This window comes from Spermophilus citellus (genome assembly GCF_964194105.1).
Source record: "Spermophilus citellus genome assembly, chromosome: 2".
NCBI lineage: Eukaryota > Metazoa > Chordata > Mammalia > Rodentia > Sciuridae > Spermophilus > Spermophilus citellus.
Genome location: NC_138183.1, coordinates 240,785,783 through 240,807,487, shown reverse-complemented (window position 1 = coordinate 240,807,487; position 21,705 = coordinate 240,785,783). Strand labels below are relative to the sequence as shown.

At 33.4% G+C, this 21,705-nt stretch overlaps 2 protein-coding genes and 1 pseudogene across 3 annotated transcripts in view; 2 read left to right on the top strand and 1 right to left on the bottom strand.

Annotated features, from left to right (window-relative positions):
• Positions 1–21,705, bottom strand: part of LOC308641843 (olfactory receptor 5W2-like) — a gene marked incomplete at both ends in the record, with an annotated part of 231,545 nt that overhangs the window by 141,335 nt on the left and 68,505 nt on the right. The window lies entirely within an intron of this gene.
• Positions 10,210–11,270, top strand: LOC308639302 (olfactory receptor 5W2-like; annotated as a pseudogene). The gene is made up of 2 exons: positions 10,210–10,557; positions 10,676–11,270. The product of its transcript is annotated as an olfactory receptor 5W2-like (transcript).
• On the top strand, positions 20,564–21,541 carry LOC308638629 (olfactory receptor 10AG1-like; the record flags this gene model as incomplete). Its single annotated transcript, XM_081276250.1, has 1 exon — positions 20,564–21,541. One exon carries the CDS (start codon positions 20,564–20,566, stop codon positions 21,539–21,541), a length of 978 nt encoding a protein of 325 aa, XP_081132376.1.

The window sequence follows — 21,705 nt, the reverse complement described above, 5'->3', positions numbered from 1 at the left end:
TTACCGTCATACATAATAGTGGGATTCATAGTGCTATATTCATATATGCATATAACACAATTTGGCCGATTTTGTCCCCTAGTTCTTCCCCTTTCTCTCCATTTCTCCCACCTTGCCCCCTGGATCACATACCTCTACTGTCCCGATCTCCTCTCTGTTTACATGAGATCTCCTCTGTAAAATTCACATTCTAGCTTCCATGTATTAGAACATTTGATCCTTGACTTTCTAAATCTGGCTTATTTCACTTAGTATGATGATCTTCAGTTTCATCCATTTTTCAGCAACTGGCATAATTTCACTCCTTTCCTGGCTGCATAGAATTCCATTCTGTCTATATGCCACATTTCTTTATCCATTCATCTGTTGATATACACCTAGGCTGGATACATGACTTGGCTGTTGTAAATTGAGCTACTATACACATTGATGAGCATGTATCACTATATTTTCCTGATATCATTTGCTTTAGGTAAACAGTGAGGAGTAGAATAGCAGGCTCACATAGTGGTTACATTTCTTGTCTTCCAAGGAATCAAAATGCTGATATCCACAGTGATTGTACTAATTTTCAATATCAACATCAATATGTAAGCATTCTCCCAAAGTCTTCTCAGCATTTAATATTATTTATATTTTTATATTTCCACTGTAGACAAATAAAAAATATCCATGGATTTTGGATTTACATTTCTCTGCTGATAATATTGAATTTTGTTTAACATATTTGTGAGAAAACTGCACTACTTTTCTTGAGAAAAGTCTAGTTAGTTAATTTGTTCACTTATGATGGCGATAGTTGTGTGGTTATATTTGGTGAGTTTTTTGCATTTTTCAGAATGAGAAATGTGCTCAGTTATTTATTCCTTTTCCAGCTTTTATTGGTGTTTTCTAGTTGACATAATGGAGAATTTGTTGTTGTATATTTGTACATGCATACAATATAACAATGTAATTTTCTAATATCACTCTCCTCTTTTATGCCTATTCTATGCTTTAAAATGTTCTCTCTCCTTTGGGGATATGTTAGGGTCTGTAAACAAGTCAAGATGGCACCTGGCATTTTGCCAGAGGGAGTGGTTTGTGAAGTAATGCCAGCGAGCCATTAAGTGTGGAGATTCCTTATTGGTTAACTGTTGTATCTAGTTTATGTTAATTAAGATAAGCTGTGTGCAATGTATATATACCCCTCCTGTCCTACAATAAACGGCTCCCACTCCAGCTGTATCAATCTACACAAGTTGCTTGTCACCCCCGGTTATTTTGCTGCAGCTGGACTGCAGCAGGGATATACTTTCATGTTACAGCACTTGCCTAGTATGTGTGTAGACCAGGGTTTGATTCTCACTATTAGCATGAAGAAAATAAAAAGATATTTTTTTTCTCTTTGGTTGCAGAGAAAGAAAAGACTTTTTAAATAAACTTCACTTATGCTGTAAAAGAATACTAGCTTATACAAAATACTGGAGTTCCACTAATGACAGCTGGCATTTAATCTTATTTTCACAGAACCGTGTGCCATGTATATTAGAATAATTCATCCAATGGAAAGAACCTGTGTGTACTGACTAGTGTGGATTTCCAATCTTCCTCTGGCACTCTGACAGAAGATGCATAACTATGAATCTTCTCACAAAGCACCCACTAATTCCAAGTTGTACAGAAACCTCCTCTGGGCTCATCCTTCAATGCTTCCAAAATACATTTTATATTTAGTATGGGTCATAGCAAGTAATGCTCTTTAGTTTTAGTCATATTATTTTTTCATATAATTCACATGGTACGTTCTTAAACATATGAACTGCTTTTAAAAAACCTCCATGATAAAGGAAATCCTTTTTAGAATTCTACTTTCCATTTTAAAGTACTCAGTAGTAAAAACAACCAATTCAAATTATCACCAAAAATATTTTCATAGCTTGTTACCAAAGTGCTTTAAAAAATTGCAATGATACCTTTCACTATTCTCTACATGTGCATTGTAATTAAAAATTTATAAAATATTTTATTCACTACCAATAACTATGAAAAAGTATGTATAACTCTTTGGTTCTGTTGAAAAAATAACTTACCTGTGCAATTGGAAAACAACTCCTTCCTTGGCAAGTAGTTTTCATTGGATTGGTAATTTAATTGTGCAAAAAAATAAAATTTCATGAATGTGAGAGTAAAAACCACTGGTTTGTGTCAAAAAATATTGGAAACATTGATACTCTGTCATATCCAAAGGTAACTCATCTTATGTCACTTTTTCTGATAAAGCTCCTGTAGGTAACTAAAGGGTCTTTTATTAAATAAGCCTCTGAGTATGAATGACAGAATTAAAGCATGAATTCCAACTGAATGATTTAAATTAATTTATTTTCTAGGCAAAAATAGTATTATCATATTTGGGAAGAATTTAGTGTGTCACAGTAGTTTGACTCTTTTGTTAATCCCACTTAACATTAACCCAGGCATTACCCTTTCCCCTACGACTGACTGCCTTTCTACCTCTTCTGGTCCCTTCACAGTTCTCTACATGGGATCATTAGACTGTCAGAAGGAATGACCCAAGGCTACAGGGCCTCTCTTCCAGTAAGCACATGACCCTTTCCTTCCTGCCTTTAGGAACCCCAGCACTTCAGCTGTCTCTGCGGATATTCTGACCACCCTCTTGGTTATTCTCATGGACACACTTGGGTGGATCTGTACATGTTCAGTACTAGCTGCATGACCTTCTAATGTCATTCTAAGCCTGGATTCCCCAGTTCAAATCATTGGGTTAATATGAAGAGTCTAGCTCATGGAAAGCCAATGTGTCATAACGGCATAAATCGATGGCTTTGGAGTCATCAATGAAGGTTCTAATCCTGTTTCCATCACACCCCGTCTCTCAAACTCTCTTGCTTTAACTGTCTCACCTATAAAGGACAATGTTGTTGATAGTTTAATTTTGTGAAAGCTATTTGAGTTTTCTGTGAAGAACTTAGAATACTCTTTGCATATAATAAACATTATATAATGTAGTCACAAGTATTAATAATAGCCTCAATATATAGCTGTCACCATAATCTAAGAAAAAAGAAAGAGGGTTGTGATAGTGAAACATAATTTTTGAAAATTATTTTTGCTATTTTCCTACTATTCATTAGTTATGATAATGACATACCATTTATAAACAGAACATAGAGTAGATGAAAAATAGAAACATAGCTAGAATAATATTCCTAATCCATTCCATATAGAAACACTGTAAGGTATTAATTCTTATTATTATAGCATAGATTGAAATAATTTAGATTAAATTAACCAAAGTGACACAACTATGGCCAAGGAAGGACTAAAACCTAATTTATCATAACTATAAAGAAATAACTTACTCTTTCTTAATAATGTGTTCACTTTGCAAACAGATAAAATAAGAAAAAATAATAAACACTCTCCCGGTATAGTGCTACATCCCAATCACACTTTGGAAAGACAACATAAGACAGGACTTTGAACACGTGATTAACCTTGTCATCATTGGCTTCCTTCTTAGGGTGGTTTAAAAGATTAAGTGAGATAAATGAAGACTTTGGCATGACCACCATAATAATATTTATTATATTAATGAGTGATCCAAAAACATCATCATCCCTTTTTTTCCCCATTTTTCTCTTAGTTTTAGAGGTCTTTTCTGGGGGTGTAGAGAGTAAAGACTTATTTTCCTGCTCCTCTCACCTGACTTCTGTGGTCATCTATCAGAGGTGTATTGATTTTAGTTACTCCCAGCCCTGAAAACATTGTCTCAGTGTTCTACACCCTCATCATCCCAGTGCTAAATCCTTTGACTTACAGTTTGAGAGGCAAAAGATGCAGCTAAGAAAGCTCTAAAATCAAAGGTAGTTTCTTTATAAGACATAAGTTTCAAGATGCATCTAATTTCTCCAATACAAACACTAATTAAGAACTTATAAAAGTTTTACTAATAAACACAAAACTACTCAGTCAGATATTTCATTAAATCCTTGTTTTAACATAGAGATCCTTTTTGTAATTCAAAGAGGTTAAACATTTAAAAGTTTCAAAGTTTCTTTTAGGTAATAAGCTACTGTTTAATCATTATTAGCTTGTGTTTTATGTTAAATAGTTCGTTTCTTGTTGACTTAATAGATCGAGTAAATACTTTTTAAAAATAATTTACCTATATGATTGAATTTTGGATAGTTCATTGAATTCATACAATTAAGTTATAAGAATCAAATGTTTTGCTGTGAATAATTATTATTACCATGCCAAGTTTTAATAAGCCATGATCAAAGAAACTGTAGTGGAGTATCTGTTACCATGAATTCTGTGTTGTAATAAGCCATAAAATATATCACAGACATTTCTTCTGTCACTTCTAAGTTTCTCTAAAAATATTTCCAAAATTTTTATCTCTAATAGGTAAAGTTACATCATTTGTCTTGGAGAAGATGTTAATTAATTGTTAATTCATACCAAAATAGTGAATTTAGAATGTAAGTTTTAAGCTTAAGTGATTAAAATGATATACTAACTTCCTATTTTACATTACCATTGTACATTTATTGAATAAATAAATTATTAAAGTAGTACTATAAAAATTACATAGTAGAACAATATAGCAAGTACAAATAAATCTTCTGCATCCTCAATTCAGATGTGTACACATGCATACTGAAGCATGGGTTCATGCAAAAACACCCAGGATGCAAAGGCCAAGTCTTACTGACCTTTTTTCTAGTAACATCAAAATGTAAGTTGACAAGTCATGTACACAACAATTATAGAGTTCTAGAGGCATTATTCTTCTCCATTCTCTGAAGAATATGTTCACTTTTTTTATGTAACTTCACTTTGTTCTCCTCTAGTATTATCATGCATTTATTAATAAAAAAATGATTGTATAATGGCTGTTAAGGGAACTTAAATTCATTGTTGCTCAATTGTAAAACTATTTTTTTCTATTTCCATAAAAAGACAGAAAACTCTAAAAGAAGTGTTTATCATTGTTTAATGGCTGTGTGTCAGGTGATATTCTGAAATTGAATATGTAGATCAGTCATAAGATCAGCAGTATATATATTTCTGAAGACTCTTATTGGAAACCAACTGTTCCTCTAAACTGAACTTGGGTTCATTATTAATGCAACTTAATAATATTTTTTCAGATTTTTTTAAAAATAAATTTTGTTGTGGTTGTGTGTGTGTGTGTATGTGTTTGTGTGTGTACGGGTGTGTTATTATTGGCATTGAAACCAGGAACATTCTACCACTGAAATACATCCTTTTTTAAAAAAATATTTTTTAAAGTTGATGGACCTTTATTTTATTCATTTGTTTATATGCAGTGCTGAGAATCAAACCCAGTGCCTCAAACATGCTAGGCAAGCACTCTTCCACTGAGCCACAAATCCAGTCCCTGAGCTATATCCTTTTATTTTTTATTTTTCATTTTGAGACAAAGTTTCATTAAATCACTAAAGCTGACCCCAAGCTTGTGATCTTCCTGCCTCAACCTCCAAAGCAGCTAGTATAATAATAGTCAAATGCCATACTGCTAGGTTATTGAGTAATTTTAAGGTATACAGTATGATGCATAGAGATAGTAAAGTGAATAAAGGGGTAATTTGACACATCAATCACCTCAACTTTATTTTTGAATCTGCTCATCCTTCATGGTTTTCTTTTAAGACATAGTCAGAATACTGTACCACTGGGTTGCTTATTTGTTTTTGCATAATTTTATACACTGATTATTTATGATGAATGAATAGGCAACAGAGAAATTGAATGGTGGTTACAGAATTCAAAGATAACAGATGATCAGTCAAGGAATTGAGTTTAGCAAAGGCTTCCTTGTTTTCTATATATTCCATGCAGACAATAACATACTATAATTTGGTGAACATGAAGGTATTCACTAATGACCTTTTTGAAATTTCAGCTCTCTTTCTTCCATATTGCTTGGTTAACCAAATAATGTGTACATTAGTCACACCCCAAAATATCCTTGTGACACTTTTTTAATTTTTTTTAATCCCACCTCATGTAACCAGTGATAGGCACTTTGTTAATACAAGTTAGTTTTCATTTAATACATATTTGTACAAATAGAACTGTACTATATTAAATCTCATGTATGCTTTCTTCCACTCACCATAATTATTTTGAGCTTCATGCATGTGGTTGCATGTTTCTATAAACTATTCCTTCTGTTTATAGGTATGATTCCAGTGTATGAGTGCATCACAATTGGTGTAACAACTCACACATTAATAGATTTGAGTTGTTACTAGTCTGCTATAACAAACTCAATTGTTATAAATTTAACTTATAAACCATTGTATACACATATAATTCAAATTTCTTAAAAGAAATTAGCAGCTTTTAGAATTGGAACATAAGGTAAGTGTATGTTCAACTTTCAGCTCTCTTTCTTAAAGTGATATTGTCTAGTGGAATTCCAGGTTGATTATAATATTTTAGTTCAGGAGGGATTTGGCTGTAGGAAGTTAGTCTCTTGGGAATATGTTTAGACTATACCCTGTCCCTGGCCCCTATCTTACACTCTTTTCTTCCTGGTTTCATGAGCTGAACAGCTTTCCTCTGCCATGTGATTTCACCATGATGTTCTAATTCCCCTCAATATCACAGCAATAGAGACAGCTGGCCATGGAATGAAACTCTGAAACTGTGACTCCAAAATAAATTTTACCTACTCTAAACTATTCTTATGAGGTATTTTGGACATAGCTATAAAACATTGACTAACACAAAAGCTTTGCTCATTATTTATTGACTTGCTTGCTTTTTTAAATTGGTTGTATCTTCTATCAAATCTCAGTTTACAAATATTTTCTTCTTCTCCTTGTGGAGATCACATACATATATAGAAAGAATAGAAAGAATATATGCAATATGTATATATATATATATATATATATATATATATATATACACACACACACACACACACACACACACACACAATATAACTATATTATCCCATATATGCTCACGTTATTTAAAATTCCTTTCTCATGAAAATTTCTCTCACAGTATATTCTCTGTAGACTGTTCTAATTATCTTTTTCTATACAAACACTATCCTGGAATACATATCTTTAACTGACAATGATTGGGCTATTTTGTTGTTGTTGTTGTTGTTGTTGTTGTTATTTGTATTGACTGTGGTCATACTGTGGTCTGTAGCTGATAGTTGGGCTAGGTTGTAAATTTTCTTTTCCTAGCCATGTCACCTTCACATGGCTAGAAAAACAGGGTTAGTACAATCTGTTTTCCTTCCCATGTTGTCAAAACAGCTCACATTGTTCACCCTGGATGTTAAACTTCTTTAATAGTCAACAGTTCCTGATTTTCAGGTGATAATAATATGTTAAAGACTATAACTACTCTGACATGGTATTTTTTGTGCCTTTTTTTTTCTTTTTTGGTTTAGGAAATTGTACCAGGGGCACTTTACCACTGTGCTACATTCATAGCTCTGTAAAAAAAAAAAATTAGGGGGGACAGGGCAGGATCTCACTAAGTTATTTAGGATTTCACTAAGTTGCTAAGGCTCTCCTTAAACTTGGGATCCTCCTGTGTCAGCCTCCAGAGTCACTGGGCATGTCTTTGTGCCATTTTATGTTGATCAAATAGTTAAATGACAGCAAAATGTCCAAAGAAGTATAAATAAGTACTGTGTTTCTAAAGCAGATGTGTCCAAAATTGTAGTCATCTTTAATCTGCCTAAATAATCATCAACCCATTGTATAATTCTGAAATTACTCATTCCAAATTTATTATAAGTTCTTGACCTTTCGCAAATCGTTGAGTCTGCATCTAATCTCTTTTCCTAGCTTTTCCGTGGCCATATCTGGCAAAGCCACCAAGTAAAGCAGCATTTGAATAGCACACACACAGAAGAAAATGACTGTCATTGTCATGAGGATATTGTGGACACAGTGTTAGCTCTCAGGTCCATTCAAAGAAGCCCAATAAAACCAGATACAGGGTGGCAGATAAGATTCAAGTGATATGGAAAATTTTACCACAATCTTTGTTGCAGGATTTTTACAGAATATGAAAGTCAAAATTTTAGTAATTCTCAATTTTATGAAGAAAAAGGGCAAATAGTAATAAGTGAAATTATTCTTAGAATAAATTCAGAACTCTCATTTTTATACAAATCATTCATGTTACTTCTTTTTTTTTAAGAGAGAGTGAGAGACCCAGAGAGAGAGAGAGTGAGAGAGAATTTTTTTAATATTTATTTTTTAGTTTTCGTCAGGCACACACAACATCTTCGTTTGTATGTGGTGCTTTCAAATAAACATTTGCTAAGCATGTTCATGCATCCACAGGGGACAGCACAGAACCAGAAATGCAATTAATCCTGTTTGCATAATTCCAAAACCTCAGGGAAATAACCTCAGAGAGTTTAAGTCCCAAGTGCAGCCTGTTATAATACAATGCTACCTGCTCAGTGCTCAGTTACTAAAGATTGGCTCATTTTAGGTAAGCTCCTGAGTTTACAAATTTAAAACAATAAGGTTAAAAAAAAGAAAAGAAAACTCTTTGGAACAAATTAGAGTTTTGTAAATGAATCAGTTTAAGCTTTCTTATGTAGTTCCATGAATTCTGAATTTTAATAATAAAAAATAATGTATTCTTCTGAGAACTAGAAGATTGATTGAAATTGTATTGAATAGTATTAACAAAGTAACATTTACTTGTTTCTTTTTAAATATGGATTCAAAAACCAAGCTTTTACTAATTTTGTCATTATGTGGGGATATACATAAATTTAAGGGTTCTAGTATTTTTGTTGTTGTTTTATTAAAAGATAATAGAAATGACACAAAGCAAATCCAATGTGTGAAAATTCAAGTTCATGTGAACTGAATACAACAGTTACTTGGTTAAAAAAAAAAAAAAAAACAAAGTCATCCACATATATTGAAACCTACTTTCTATTTCTATTTCAGTTGAGAATCATACACCCATAGAAAATTATGTATGCATAGATACATACATACTTAATGAAAATAAGTCTGTTAATATCTTTATTATTGTTTCTCACCCTGTTTTTATTTGTAATATAAATTTTACTTAAATATGATATAATGCAGTTGTATTCATTAAATCATGGTGGTTCCACATCTATTTTAGCATTTCTCTTTGAATGACCAGGAGACTCCTCCTTTGTCTCCAGAATACCCCTGTTAGTAGTCCATGAGCATTGTGGCAAAATCATAAAACATTTCTAAAAAATAGTAATTTTTTTCATATCTAATTAGATAATAAGGACCACACAGCCCAAGGTGAGTAGATTAATGATTTTCCTGTTTAGAAGTTAGTGATATGACCATTGTTGCTAGAACCAGCAGTGGTTTTCAAAAGCAATCATGAATTTTGAGGATTGTAATATTGCAATTTTTTCTGTCTCCATGAATGGTTTTAAGAACACAAAATAGTTCTATAAGTTGCTCTCATCTAAGAGTTGGGTTCACTCCAGGACATTTTGAAGATTTACTTAGATTTCAGCCTATAAAAATATATTTCCTAAAGAAAAGGAGGGCAAGTGCCACTACATGGGACTAAATCAGTCAGGGTCACTCCAGATGAATAGGGTTGGTGTTAAATAATCAGAGACAGAGAAAATACCCCTTTCTTGGGGTTCATTGAGGGCTCCTCAGCCCCAGCTCCCACAAGGGAAGCAAGAGAGGCAGACAAAAAGACAGAGAGAGAGCACTCCTGAAACCTTCTTATTCATTGAGGAGTGCTGTTCCATAGAACCTTCCATCCATAAAAGGTAAGGGGTACTATTGCAAAGGAACAAGAAGGCAGCCCACTCCCATTGCTTCACTCCCCGCTGAGCAATGGTGGAAATCAACCTGCAGCTCCTGATGGGAAATACACAGATAAATTAAAGTAAAACTCAGATCCCTCACAAAAGGCATCTTGATGGCAATCACTTATTCTCAGCTACACTTCAAGATTTTATTTTTAATTATTGTCAAAGCACATAATGTCTCTTTAAGGATTAACACATTGATCATGATCTTGTTTGGAGGATATATCTTCCAAATAAGATATATATATATATATATTTGTGTTTGGCCTTACAGATATTTACTGGTTGTATATAAGGATTAAATATGTGTCTTTAATTTTTTAAATCATTTCTTTAAGTTTAGACAAGAAAACAGGAAAATGAACGTGGAAAATTGTTCGTCCTTGAATGAGTTCATTTTCTTGGGAATTACTAGTAATGCTGACCTCAATGTGACCCTTTTTAGCATATTTCTACTGATTTACCTCATTAGCGTTCTGGGAAATCTCTGAATGATCTTTTTAATCAGAGTGGATCCGCAGCTTCACACTCCAATGTACCTTTTCCTCAGCCACCTCTCTTTCTGTGACCTCTGCTATTCCACAGCAATTGGGCCCAAGATGCTGGTCAACATATTCGCCAAGAACAAATCAATGTCTTTCCTGGGATGTGCTCTGCAGTTCTTGATCTTCTGTACTTTTGCAGATTCTGAGTGTGTACTTCTGGCAGTGATGGTCTTTTTTTTTTAAAATTGGTTGTTCAAAACTTTACAAAGCTCTTGACATATCATATTTCATACATTAGATTCAAGTGAGTTACGAATTCCCATTTTTACCCCAAATACAGATTGCAGAATCACATCGGTTACACATCAATAGGTACAAGGCCATTAGCAATCCCTTGCTGTATACAGTTAACATGTCTGGCAGGGTTTGTTACTTGCTTATGGCTGGGGTTTACTTCATAGGCCTGGCAGATGCTTTGATACATACAATATTGGCATTCCACTTATGTTTCTGTTGGTCTAATGAGATTAATCATTTCTTCTGTGATTTAACTCCACTTTTTCCTCCTTTCCTGTTCTGACACACAGGTCAGTGAGCTGGTAGTATTCACCATTTTTGGATTCATTGAACTGAGTACCATTTCTGGAGTCCTTGTCTCTTATGGCTACATCATCTCATCAGTCTTAAAGATCCACTCTGCTGAGGGGAGGCTCAAAGCTTTCTCCACCTGTGCCTCCCACTTTACTGCTGTTGCAATTTTCCAGGGAGCTGTATTCTTTATATATTTTCAGCCAAGTTCTTCCTACTCTCTAGATCAAGATAAAATGACATCACTGTTTTACATCCTTGTCATTCCCATGTTGAACCCTCTGATTTATAGCCTACGCAACAAGGATGTAAAAGAGGCCCTGCAAAAGCTTAAGAATAGAATGTAGTTCTAAATATTTATGATAAACTTCCACCTTTTTCATTTGTATAATGATTTTTGTTATCTTAAAATTATATATCATTGTTCATGAAAAACAAGAATTTTCAAATTTGGAGTAATGAATGATACAAAAGTGTTTTATTCCCTAACCCATCATGTTCCATTATATGTCCTGAATTTATATATGTTGTTATCTCCCTGTGGTATAAATTCCTGATCTATGTTTGAAAGGTTTTATTAGCTCTTTCATTTACACATTATTTTAATCATATTAAAATCCATCAAATTTTCAATATGTGCGTTTGTGCATTTTAATGCTTTGTTTTCATGGAATATCTAGGTATTTTTAGAGCAAAGCATCTGATAAACTAGTGGAAGGATTGGCCATTAATTAATACTTAAATTCATAATAAGCATCAAAACTTTCATGAAACCAAAAGACTGGGGAAATGAACCCAGAACAAAATATCTAAATCCAGGGGAGAGACTGCCTTGGACAGAGATGCTGAATGTGAATTGCAAAGAAATGCAAATTGGAAAAAAAAAAAAAGGATGCCAGGAAGATAATGTGGCAATTAGAGAACACTTGACAGGGTAAGTCTTGTTTTTAGAATTGAATGATTCAAATGCCCCTTTTCTTGGTAGATCACAGATGACTCTCCCTAAAAGGTATCTATGAAAAGTTTGCTTCCTAAATGAGATTGTGAGGGTCTATTGAGCAAGAACTAAGTGATCCCTCCCTGCCATCTAATACAACTGCATTGGGTTTGTGACAAGATTTGGGGAAAGAAACAATAAAATTGAAATACAACATATACTAGTATGGCAGTATGTAAAAAAGTGGATGTGTATCTTATGTGATTCTGCAATCTGTATACGGGGTAAAAACGAGAGTTCATAATCCGCTTGAATCAAATGTATGAAATATGATATGTCAAGAGCTTTGTAATGTTTTGAACAACTAATAATAATAATAATAAAAGGAAAAAAAGAAACACAAGACACTTTCAGTGCTTTTATATGTCAATAAAACAATAGAAATTTTCTAGGGTTTGTGCCTTGAACATATAAATTTTATAATTTTAAGGAATTACATAAAACAGTTGAGACTACCGATGTAATAAATCTGTAAAAATATGAATAGAAAATACGTTGGAAGAAGATAGCATTCATCTTTGCATGTCCATGATACTTGTCTACTTCATCTTTGCCAACTTGAGGGTTTTTTTTTTTTTTTTTGAGCTTGCTGAGAAAGTATAGATATGGCCTTGAAGTACCATGTATGAATTATTTATTCCTCATATCTGTTACAACGACAGAAGCTAAAAGCTAATGAATGTCTTAGGCTTTTTAGATGATGCTTTAAAATGTTTCTGGTTGAAAATATTCTTGAAGGGCTTGAGATATAATATTCTTGAGATATAGCTCAGTTGATAGAGTGCTTGCCTTGCATGCACAAGGCCCTGGGTTCAATCCCCAGCACCAAAAAATAAAAAAAAAATAAATAAAAAATTCAATGAAAGCCAAAGAAGTACCTCTGTGTAATAAGTTAGATTGTATCATAAGGAGTAAACCGATGAAGAATACAAGTTTGTTTGTTTGTTTTTAATATATTTTTTAGTTGTCAATGGACCTTAATTTTATTTATTTATATGTGATGCTGAGAAATGAACCCAGTACCTCACACTCTAGTTAAGCACTCTACCACTGAACTACAACCCCCATCATAGAAAACAAGTTTTTGATAAAAGGATTTACATGTTTCCATCTGTATCATATTTTATTTAATTCATTTATTTTAGAATTGATATTTATAAGCAGCATATGACTGAAAACTTTGAAATACATTAAACCTACAAGAACCAGGGGACATTAACATATTGCTGCTAATATTGATGCTGTTACAAGTCATTTAATTAACCCATCTTCCCCCAATATGACATCACTGTACTGCAGCATCTAAATACTTATTTAAAGTATGTATTAGAGTTGTTATTGGATCTAGTGAATCTGAACAATAAAAAAATATTCAAAGTTCTATAACTGGAAGTTCAAAACTAGAATTTATTGATTTTATTAATTCTATCCTTGTTTCTCTCTCTGAATTTTTTAGAAAGAATAACAAATTGTTTAGAATTTTCTTAGGAGATACTAAAGGTCAAAAATTTTAAAAATCAACTTGTAGTTATGTCCAATAATACCTCTTTTATCATGGTGTTGTACAAAAATGTCAACACAACAACAAAGATTTGAGAAACACAGCCTGCTTATTGAAATTCTTATTCTCTTCTCTTAGTACCTTCAAATCACATCCTTCTCATGCAAGTATCAATGACTCATGAAAAATAACATTCACTAATAAAATATTACCAATGGCTGTATGTAATGGGTTAATATTCCAGTAAATCTTCTATCATTTGATGCCTTCCTTTGTTTTTGCTACTAAAATTCTTAAATCAAAAAATGATGTGATGGTACCTTTCGGTATATTGACTGTGTAAGTATACTGAATAGAATTGAACAGAAATAATGTCCAAACACTTGGTAAAAAAAAAAAATAAGGCATACAAATCAGGCAAACAAATCAGGTATTCAAATCAGGCACAGCAATGTTTTAATCTTCCTAGACAACTACCTGCCTCTCTCTAGAAGCCCACTGTGAAGGGGATTTTCAATGCCCCTCTAAATCACTGTGGTACTTGACAATGAATCTTCCTTTCTGGAACTCTGGCCCCCTCTCTGAAAAAGAGGAAATTGACCTAAATTATTTCTAAAGTCTCTTTCAACTGACTTTTATATCTCTATGAATTATGATTCCAATCCTATGCAGACCCTCCCCACTATTGAAAAAATATTTAGAAAATAGAAACTATGACCCACTATATCAGCTTCCAAAGGAGTTGCACTCATATTCCTGGGCTGGTGTGACCTGGAATAGTGTTGACAATGAAGCCAGAGAGATGATATGGGTTTCACAAGGCCATATACTTTAAATATATCCCTGTTAGCTCTCAATCAGAATTTTGTGGACATTACTTAAATGTGTTATCTCCAACTTCAGTAGTGCTCAAGTAATTAAAATTTGAAATTTTAAAATTCAATGTCATTTAATGACTTACTTATGGATTGGATTACAGGGTTGTGTAATCTTAGACTTTTCTTGGCTACATGTCTCTGTATTGCTAATAATACTGATTGCCTTCCCTTTTGTTTATTGATATATTTTCAGTGGAGCTATATAAATATATATATTTTTTTACATTTTTAATGACATACAATACTTGGTGTTCATGAAGACCATTATTGTATTTTAAAACAAATTTTGGCCTGATTCTCTTCTTATCAAATTACATCAGTTTCTAGCCAGGCAAGGTGGCACATACCTATAATCTCGTTACTTAGGAGGCTGAGGCAGAAGGATTGCAAATTCAAGGCCAGCCTGAGCAACTTAGTGAAACTCTATTTCAAAATAAAACATAAAAAGACTGGGGGATGTAGCTCAGTGGTAGAATATCCCTGAGTTTAAACCCCAGGACCGCACACATTCAACAAAGTTAAACCAGTTTTCTCAGACAGAGTTAGAATAAACTCTAATCTAAGGCCTTCTTTCTCACCTCCACCTGTCCCTGAGCTGGTGAAACTTAACACCACTGAACAAGGGCTGCTGACAGGGTCAGAAGCCTCCCTTTCCTAGAGTGATAACTTTTCTAGAATGGGATGCTGGATGGTCTGTATCCACCAGTTTCCTTTCTTGCTATTTTCAATGTAAACTTCAGAACTTTAAGCAAACTCAGGCAGAAACAGAACTCAGGGTACTACACCCATTGGACAGGGAAAAGACTTCAGTCCACAAACAAGGTCTGGAGTGAAGAAGGGAGCCCTGGCCCCCTCAGGTTGTCTGCACTAACCACTGTGTCTACTCTCTGTGTCTTGCTGTTTTTATTTTTCTCTCTGTGCATTTCACACTTTCATGTTTCATTGCTTATATAAACTTTGATTGAAACTGAACAATCTGGAAATATGCTTTAGACTTTGTGGATTCAAGTTGCCCACTTGGAAGGTGACTGTCACTCATTCTCTGTAACTTGCTTAGACTGATTTTGTTGAGTCTGTTTTCCTTATGGAATGCAGTAGCTGATGTCTCTGCACTCCTCTCACTTTATTTTAAATTGTTCATGCTTGTATTTGCAAGACTGAGTTTCTGTCTATCACTTATGAGTGAGTATAATTTAGAGATCAGTTAATATGCATGTTTATTCATCTTGAGCAAGGAAGTCTTCCTTTTGCTCACACATATGTCTTTGATTAGGGGATGCCTTATAATTTCAGAAGCTTAACAATTTTGCATTGGGATTCAGTTTCTATTTCCTGCATTTATAAGTTCATATTCAACCAGGAATGAGTGATTTTCTCACTGATCTTTTGGAGTCTTCTGAATGTATATGGAACCTTCCTTGCACCCAGTCTTTAGATCAGTAGAAATTATTATTTTTGTGTGTGTGTGTGTGAATGTTCACTTTATATTTCCCATTCTCCTGTCATCTTTATTGAATTCCTTTCCCATGTATTTCAGATCACACAGGAACATAAAGACTGATGTAATATTGTTCTTTGTTACAATTTACCACTAAACTTATTACAGTTTTAATAGTAATACTGGAATATGTTTCCAAGTTTGCTCTACGTTGTATCAGCCTCTTCTAGTAGTGATAACAGAGCTGCCAGTCTCTTGGCATGTACCACTCCTGACAGATGTTTCATGGAACTGAGAATGGTTGGTGGGTCCAGCCACATACAAGTTTTTGTGGGTTTTTTTGTTTTGTTTTGTTTTGTTTTGTTTATTTTTTTTATAGTGATGGGGATCAGTCCCATGCCCTTGCACATACTGGCCAAACTCTCCATCACTGAGCCATATCCCCAGCCCACCTTTCTAAAATTTACCCTATTTTAAAAATTCTTATGAAGTTAGTTTTATTTTCTGAAACATTTCAAATTATTTTATATGCCTCTTGTTGCATACAAGATTTTAAAAAGAAAATGATTGTAGTTTAAAATTTTGCCCAGATCTTTCATTTTTCTGTGTTCAAATTTACCATAAGAAAACATAGGTAATGAATTTCTGACAATAGGATAAATGGTTCAATTAAAAAGAGGTGTTTCTATTAAAATGTAATTTGGATGAATTAACTATGTATACACATCCAAACATGCATGCACCAAAAAATCTAAAATTTATCCTGCTGCAAAAAAATGAATAAAAACTACCATATTTAAATGTAAAATCTTAAACTATAGAACTAGTTGAAGAAAACAAGGGCATAAATCTTTGTAAATTGGAATAAGCAAGATTTCTACATTACGTTACCCAATGCATAATCCATAAAAGACAACATTTAAAAAGCGGACATCATTATAATAGAAATAATTTGTTCTCATATTGACATTGCTAAGGGAATAAAAATACACACTAGGAAGAACATTTCAAATCACTTACCTAACAAAGAAATAGACAGAATAGGATATTGCTACAAATGTGTTTCAATAGCTAGAACTAAGATAAAATACATCACAAGATAATAAAATTCAAAATTGATAAATAATCCCCTTGAATAGTGATAGTTTAATTCAGACTATTGATACTTATGAATTAAGTTTTTCTATTAGTCTTTAACCATGAAGAAATGTATTCATATTTACCATAGTTAGACCAAAAGCTCCACTCTAATGTGCTTTATAATTAATTGTCTAAATGGGTTTCTTTTTCCAGGTGCTACAGATATCTACTCCATTATTTTATAACCTTTACATGAGAGAAGCCACCTTTAACCTAAGCTGGTCCTTGACTGTGAACTTCATGCAGTCAGTACTGCATTTTTGCATTTTTTTTGACAATCAAAATAAAATAAAACTCAATAGAGTTTCTTAGTTGGTCTCATGGCAGTTCAGTTGGAAATTTTATTTGTGAGGCTTCAATTGTGACTAAATTTTATATGAAAAATTGTATCAAGAAATTCTGTATGCCTTTTCCTGTCTGTCCACCTGGAAGGAATAGGTTATAGCTCTTATTCACTACTTTCCTCAGAGTTCCCCATCCATAATATGATCCATAATATGGGGCATGTTGTGACCTGCCTGGTCAGGGTGTATGTGCAGATGGAAAAATCGAGTTAAAGATGATAAAACTGCCTGCAGAGACCACAAATTTCGCATATCAATTTTCAATGATAGAAAGATAAATTTTCTAATTTAAGACATTTCATATTTGCTTTTTTTTTTTTTATAAGCAGGGTCTTGTTGAGTTGCTCAGCACTTCCCCATTGCTAAGGCTGGCTTTGAACTCACAATCTTCTTGCCTCAGCCTCCTGAGCCTCTGGGATAACAGGTATGCACCACTGTACTTGGTAGATTTGCATCTTTGTAAGAACATTTCAGTTTATATCTTAAATAGTATTCAATTGTAACATTCTGTTGTTTTCAAGACTCATTTTTTAATGATCATGAAATAAAGAAAGCCTGATAATTTAAAAAGAGTTAGTGTTGACAAGTTTTTGGTTATTGCACAAACACTTTTGATTGGCAGAGGAATGATTAAGGTCAATTAGAAGGCTCCTTGGAAAAGGAACTGATCCCTAGAGCTGAGACTATTTACTACTTAATGAGAATTTTTACTTCTGAGAATGACTATATCTGAAAAGGCAGTAAGCCTCTTTTCAAATAAAATAAATTACCCAACATGTAAAATAATCTTCTTTTTCATTTTCCATTACATTTTACTCAGTCAAGAAAGGTAAGCATCATGTTTGAAATTGAACAAACAGGTAAAAACCCATACTCTAGTCTAAAATAAATTTATTTTTGCAGGTATCTGTATGTTTATTTTTGCAGGTATCTGTATGTTTAGAATTAGCAAAGAGGACTTGTAGAAAATTTTGAAAAAATGTACTTTTTATTTCACAACACTAATTCAGTTGGGCTTTGTACTTTTCAGGCTTTGATAATTGTAAGATCAAATAAGATCAAAATGTAAAGTGTGTTTTACACTAATGAGGCCATATCTTAAAGACTATTGTCATTTTATATGTTAAAACTTAAGTGATTCCTCTGTGGTATGTATTTAAATATTTTATATGTATTGTCTGGAAATATTGTCAAAGAGGTCAATTCTATGTACCTAATAAACAAGCTAGGACATAAATATTATTGAAACAGGTTGCATTTTATCCTGCCACTATCAAAGGGGTTCCTTGAACATTTTGATCATTATCCTAGTAGCTCTAGATTGAATTAATTTGAAATGATTAAGTAAATAAAATATGACCTAAATGTTGCAAGGCAGAAGAGTGAAACTCTTCTTGTGTAGTCTTAACCTGAAATCAGACCCCAGAAATGTCAGTGTTAGGTTAGGTACAGATAATTATCTAAAAATTTTGCTATAGCCCTTCTCATTTTGTGTCTGCATCTATTTCTCGTTTCCCCCTTTTTTTATTTGTAACTGATGCCCAACATTATACATACTTAGGTGAGTCTTCAACACGTCTTTTCCTGTGTAATATTCAAATGAGAGTAAACCTCTCTCAAACATTTATCATTCCTTTAAAACCTTCAAAGTCACTTTTGAGTAAAAATTCAATGGTGTTATCTATTGTCACTCTCCACCATGACCAACCTCACCCCATACCTCCTAGTCTCCAGTGTCCCAAGCCTCTGTGAACCACATTCTACTCTTGCCTCTGTGAGATTAAATTAAGTCAATTTTATAATCTCTTTGATATTTTGTGCAAAATATTATAAATAATAAAATAAATTCTTGTTAGCTTTCATTTTCTCAGTTATAGAAAATCCTTGGGATGCCCAACTTTTGTGTACAACATAGCTACTTCCTCACTTCTGTTGAAATGAGGTCACTGTACAGACTGACCAGACTTAGCACATGGTTAGAGGTTTGTATACACTTTGAAATAAGTTACTCTTTTTCATCTTTAAATTTACTGAACACATTATGTGTTAAGTAAATGCTATCTAATACACACCAAATAAGTGAGATGAAATGTTACCTTTGTAAGAGCGACTGAAACTACAATAATTCCTGCACACCTTCACTCCCATCTCCACCACGTGGACATGAACAAGGACAAACAGGTAAGACATGCTTAATATGCTGCTGGGCATCTGGTTTTATATTTTGCTATGAGTCAGTCTTGTAGTTTTATATGAGTTAAATAAAACAACTGAGTGGAATATCTTGTATTTCATACAGTAAGTAAGTGAATCAAATTTTGTGAAGCAAATATACAATGCAGTATACATGAAATATGTAGACAATACCAAGAAACTTGTAATTTAGGTCTAGAAATAAGGACATAATATAACAAAGACAAATGATCATACTCCCTTATAATCATGGACATGAATGCACTCACATATAGGTGTAAGGGAAAACGTTTAATGGAGCAGACGAGATCAGCACCAAATAACACAGTGTGGACTTAATGATTTACTATGATCTCAGGAATAAGATGAGGTTGATGCCTTTTCCATAAACTATTGTGTAAATTGAAGGTATACATTGTAGTTAGATTGCTTTCTGGACCATAGATTTATGTGTTCTTAATTTTATCTGTTAAGCTTTCCCAGAGAGGAAGAACACTTAGGATTTCCTTTTCTCAACACTATGAAACTGAATAATATGTATAAATTACAATTTCATAGATCTTACATGGAAATACAAATTCATTATCCAAAAGTAAATACTATAACAAAGTATCTGATTATCAATATATTATTATTTCTAATAATAAATTTACCAAAATATACAGAAAATCAAAGAAGATCACAACTTGGGAAATACCAGAAAAAAACTATAACTCATATGAACAATCTACATTCATATAAGAAAATTATTTAGATATAATTAAAAATATTTACTTGAAGAATAAAATATACTTTTGAATTGATGATAGTAGAAAACATATATATCATAATATAGATTTGAGAATAGATATCAGAATTTATGACAAAATATTGCAACTTAAAGAAATGAATCATTGGTATCATTTTTGTACATTTAGATTCTAAGATTCTGGATATTCAACCAAAATTAATAATACCATTATTATTAAAGAAACTCTTACATAAAAAGTCTAAAATTTTTCATATGGGTGCATTTATAATAAAAATATGCAGAATTATAATCATAGAGTACCAGGAAGTGAGAGTTTTTGTTCTTCTGTGGAACAGGGATATCAGAATATTAACAATCATTGGATTATACTCAAGAACACAAAAGCCCAAAAAAGTGAAATGACTTGTACTTTGGTTAAATCTTTCCCACAGATGAAGCATGAGACGATAGAAGCAGATGACAATGTCTCCACTGTGGTGCAGTTTGTTCTGCTGGGATTTTCTGAATTTCCAAACCTCCAAGGCCTTCTAACTGTGGCGTTCTCCATCATTTACATGGTTATCCTCATTGGGAACAGTCTCATAGTCATAATAACCAGGCTGGACCCTGCCCTGCACAAACCCATGTATTTTTTTCTGTCACATTTTTCTATGCTGGAAATCTGTTATGTTTCAGTCATACTCCCCAGGTATCTGGTCAGTCTTTGGACTTGTGATAGGAGCATCTCCCTACTGAGCTGTGCTGCCCAAATGTGCATCTTCCTTGCACTTGGAACTGCAGAATGTTTCCTCCTGGCTGTGATGGCCTATGACCGCTATCTGGCCATCTGCAACCCTCTGCACTATCCTCTTGTCATGAACCCAAGGAAGTGCCATTTTCTGGCCGCTGGCTCCTGGCTCGGGGGAATAACAGTCCAGATAGGGCAAACATGCTGGATATTCTCACTGCATTTCTGTCATTCTAACCAAATCAATCACTTCTTTTGTGACCTACCCAATATTCTTAAGCTAGCCTGTGGTGACACTTCAGTGCATGAGGTGTCTGTCCATGTAGTAGTGATGTTGGTTGCTACAGTACCTTTTATATTGATACTTGTCTCTTATATCAAGATCATTGCCACTATTCTGAGGTTGCCTACAGCCCAAGGACGTGCTAAGGCATTCTCCACTTGCTCCTCTCACCTGCTGGTTGTAGTTCTATTTTTTGGATCTGGTTCCATTACCTATTTCAGTCCCAAATCCAACCATTCTGCAGGAACTAACAAACTGCTCTCTCTTTTCTACACCATAGTGACTCCCATGTTCAATCCTGTGATATACAGCCTCAGGAATCAGGATGTGATTGCTGCACTCAAAAGATTATTTCTTAAAACATAGTATTCTGAGATTACTTGAGGTTGTTTTATCTTATTGTCACAGTTATAAGAGAAACATTTCAACTCTCTGAAGTCTCCTTTTGAGAGGATAATGATGCCTTCAAGCTTGTGATGTATTTTTGTCATGCTGAAATTTTAGCTTGAAATTTACTCTGCACACAAATA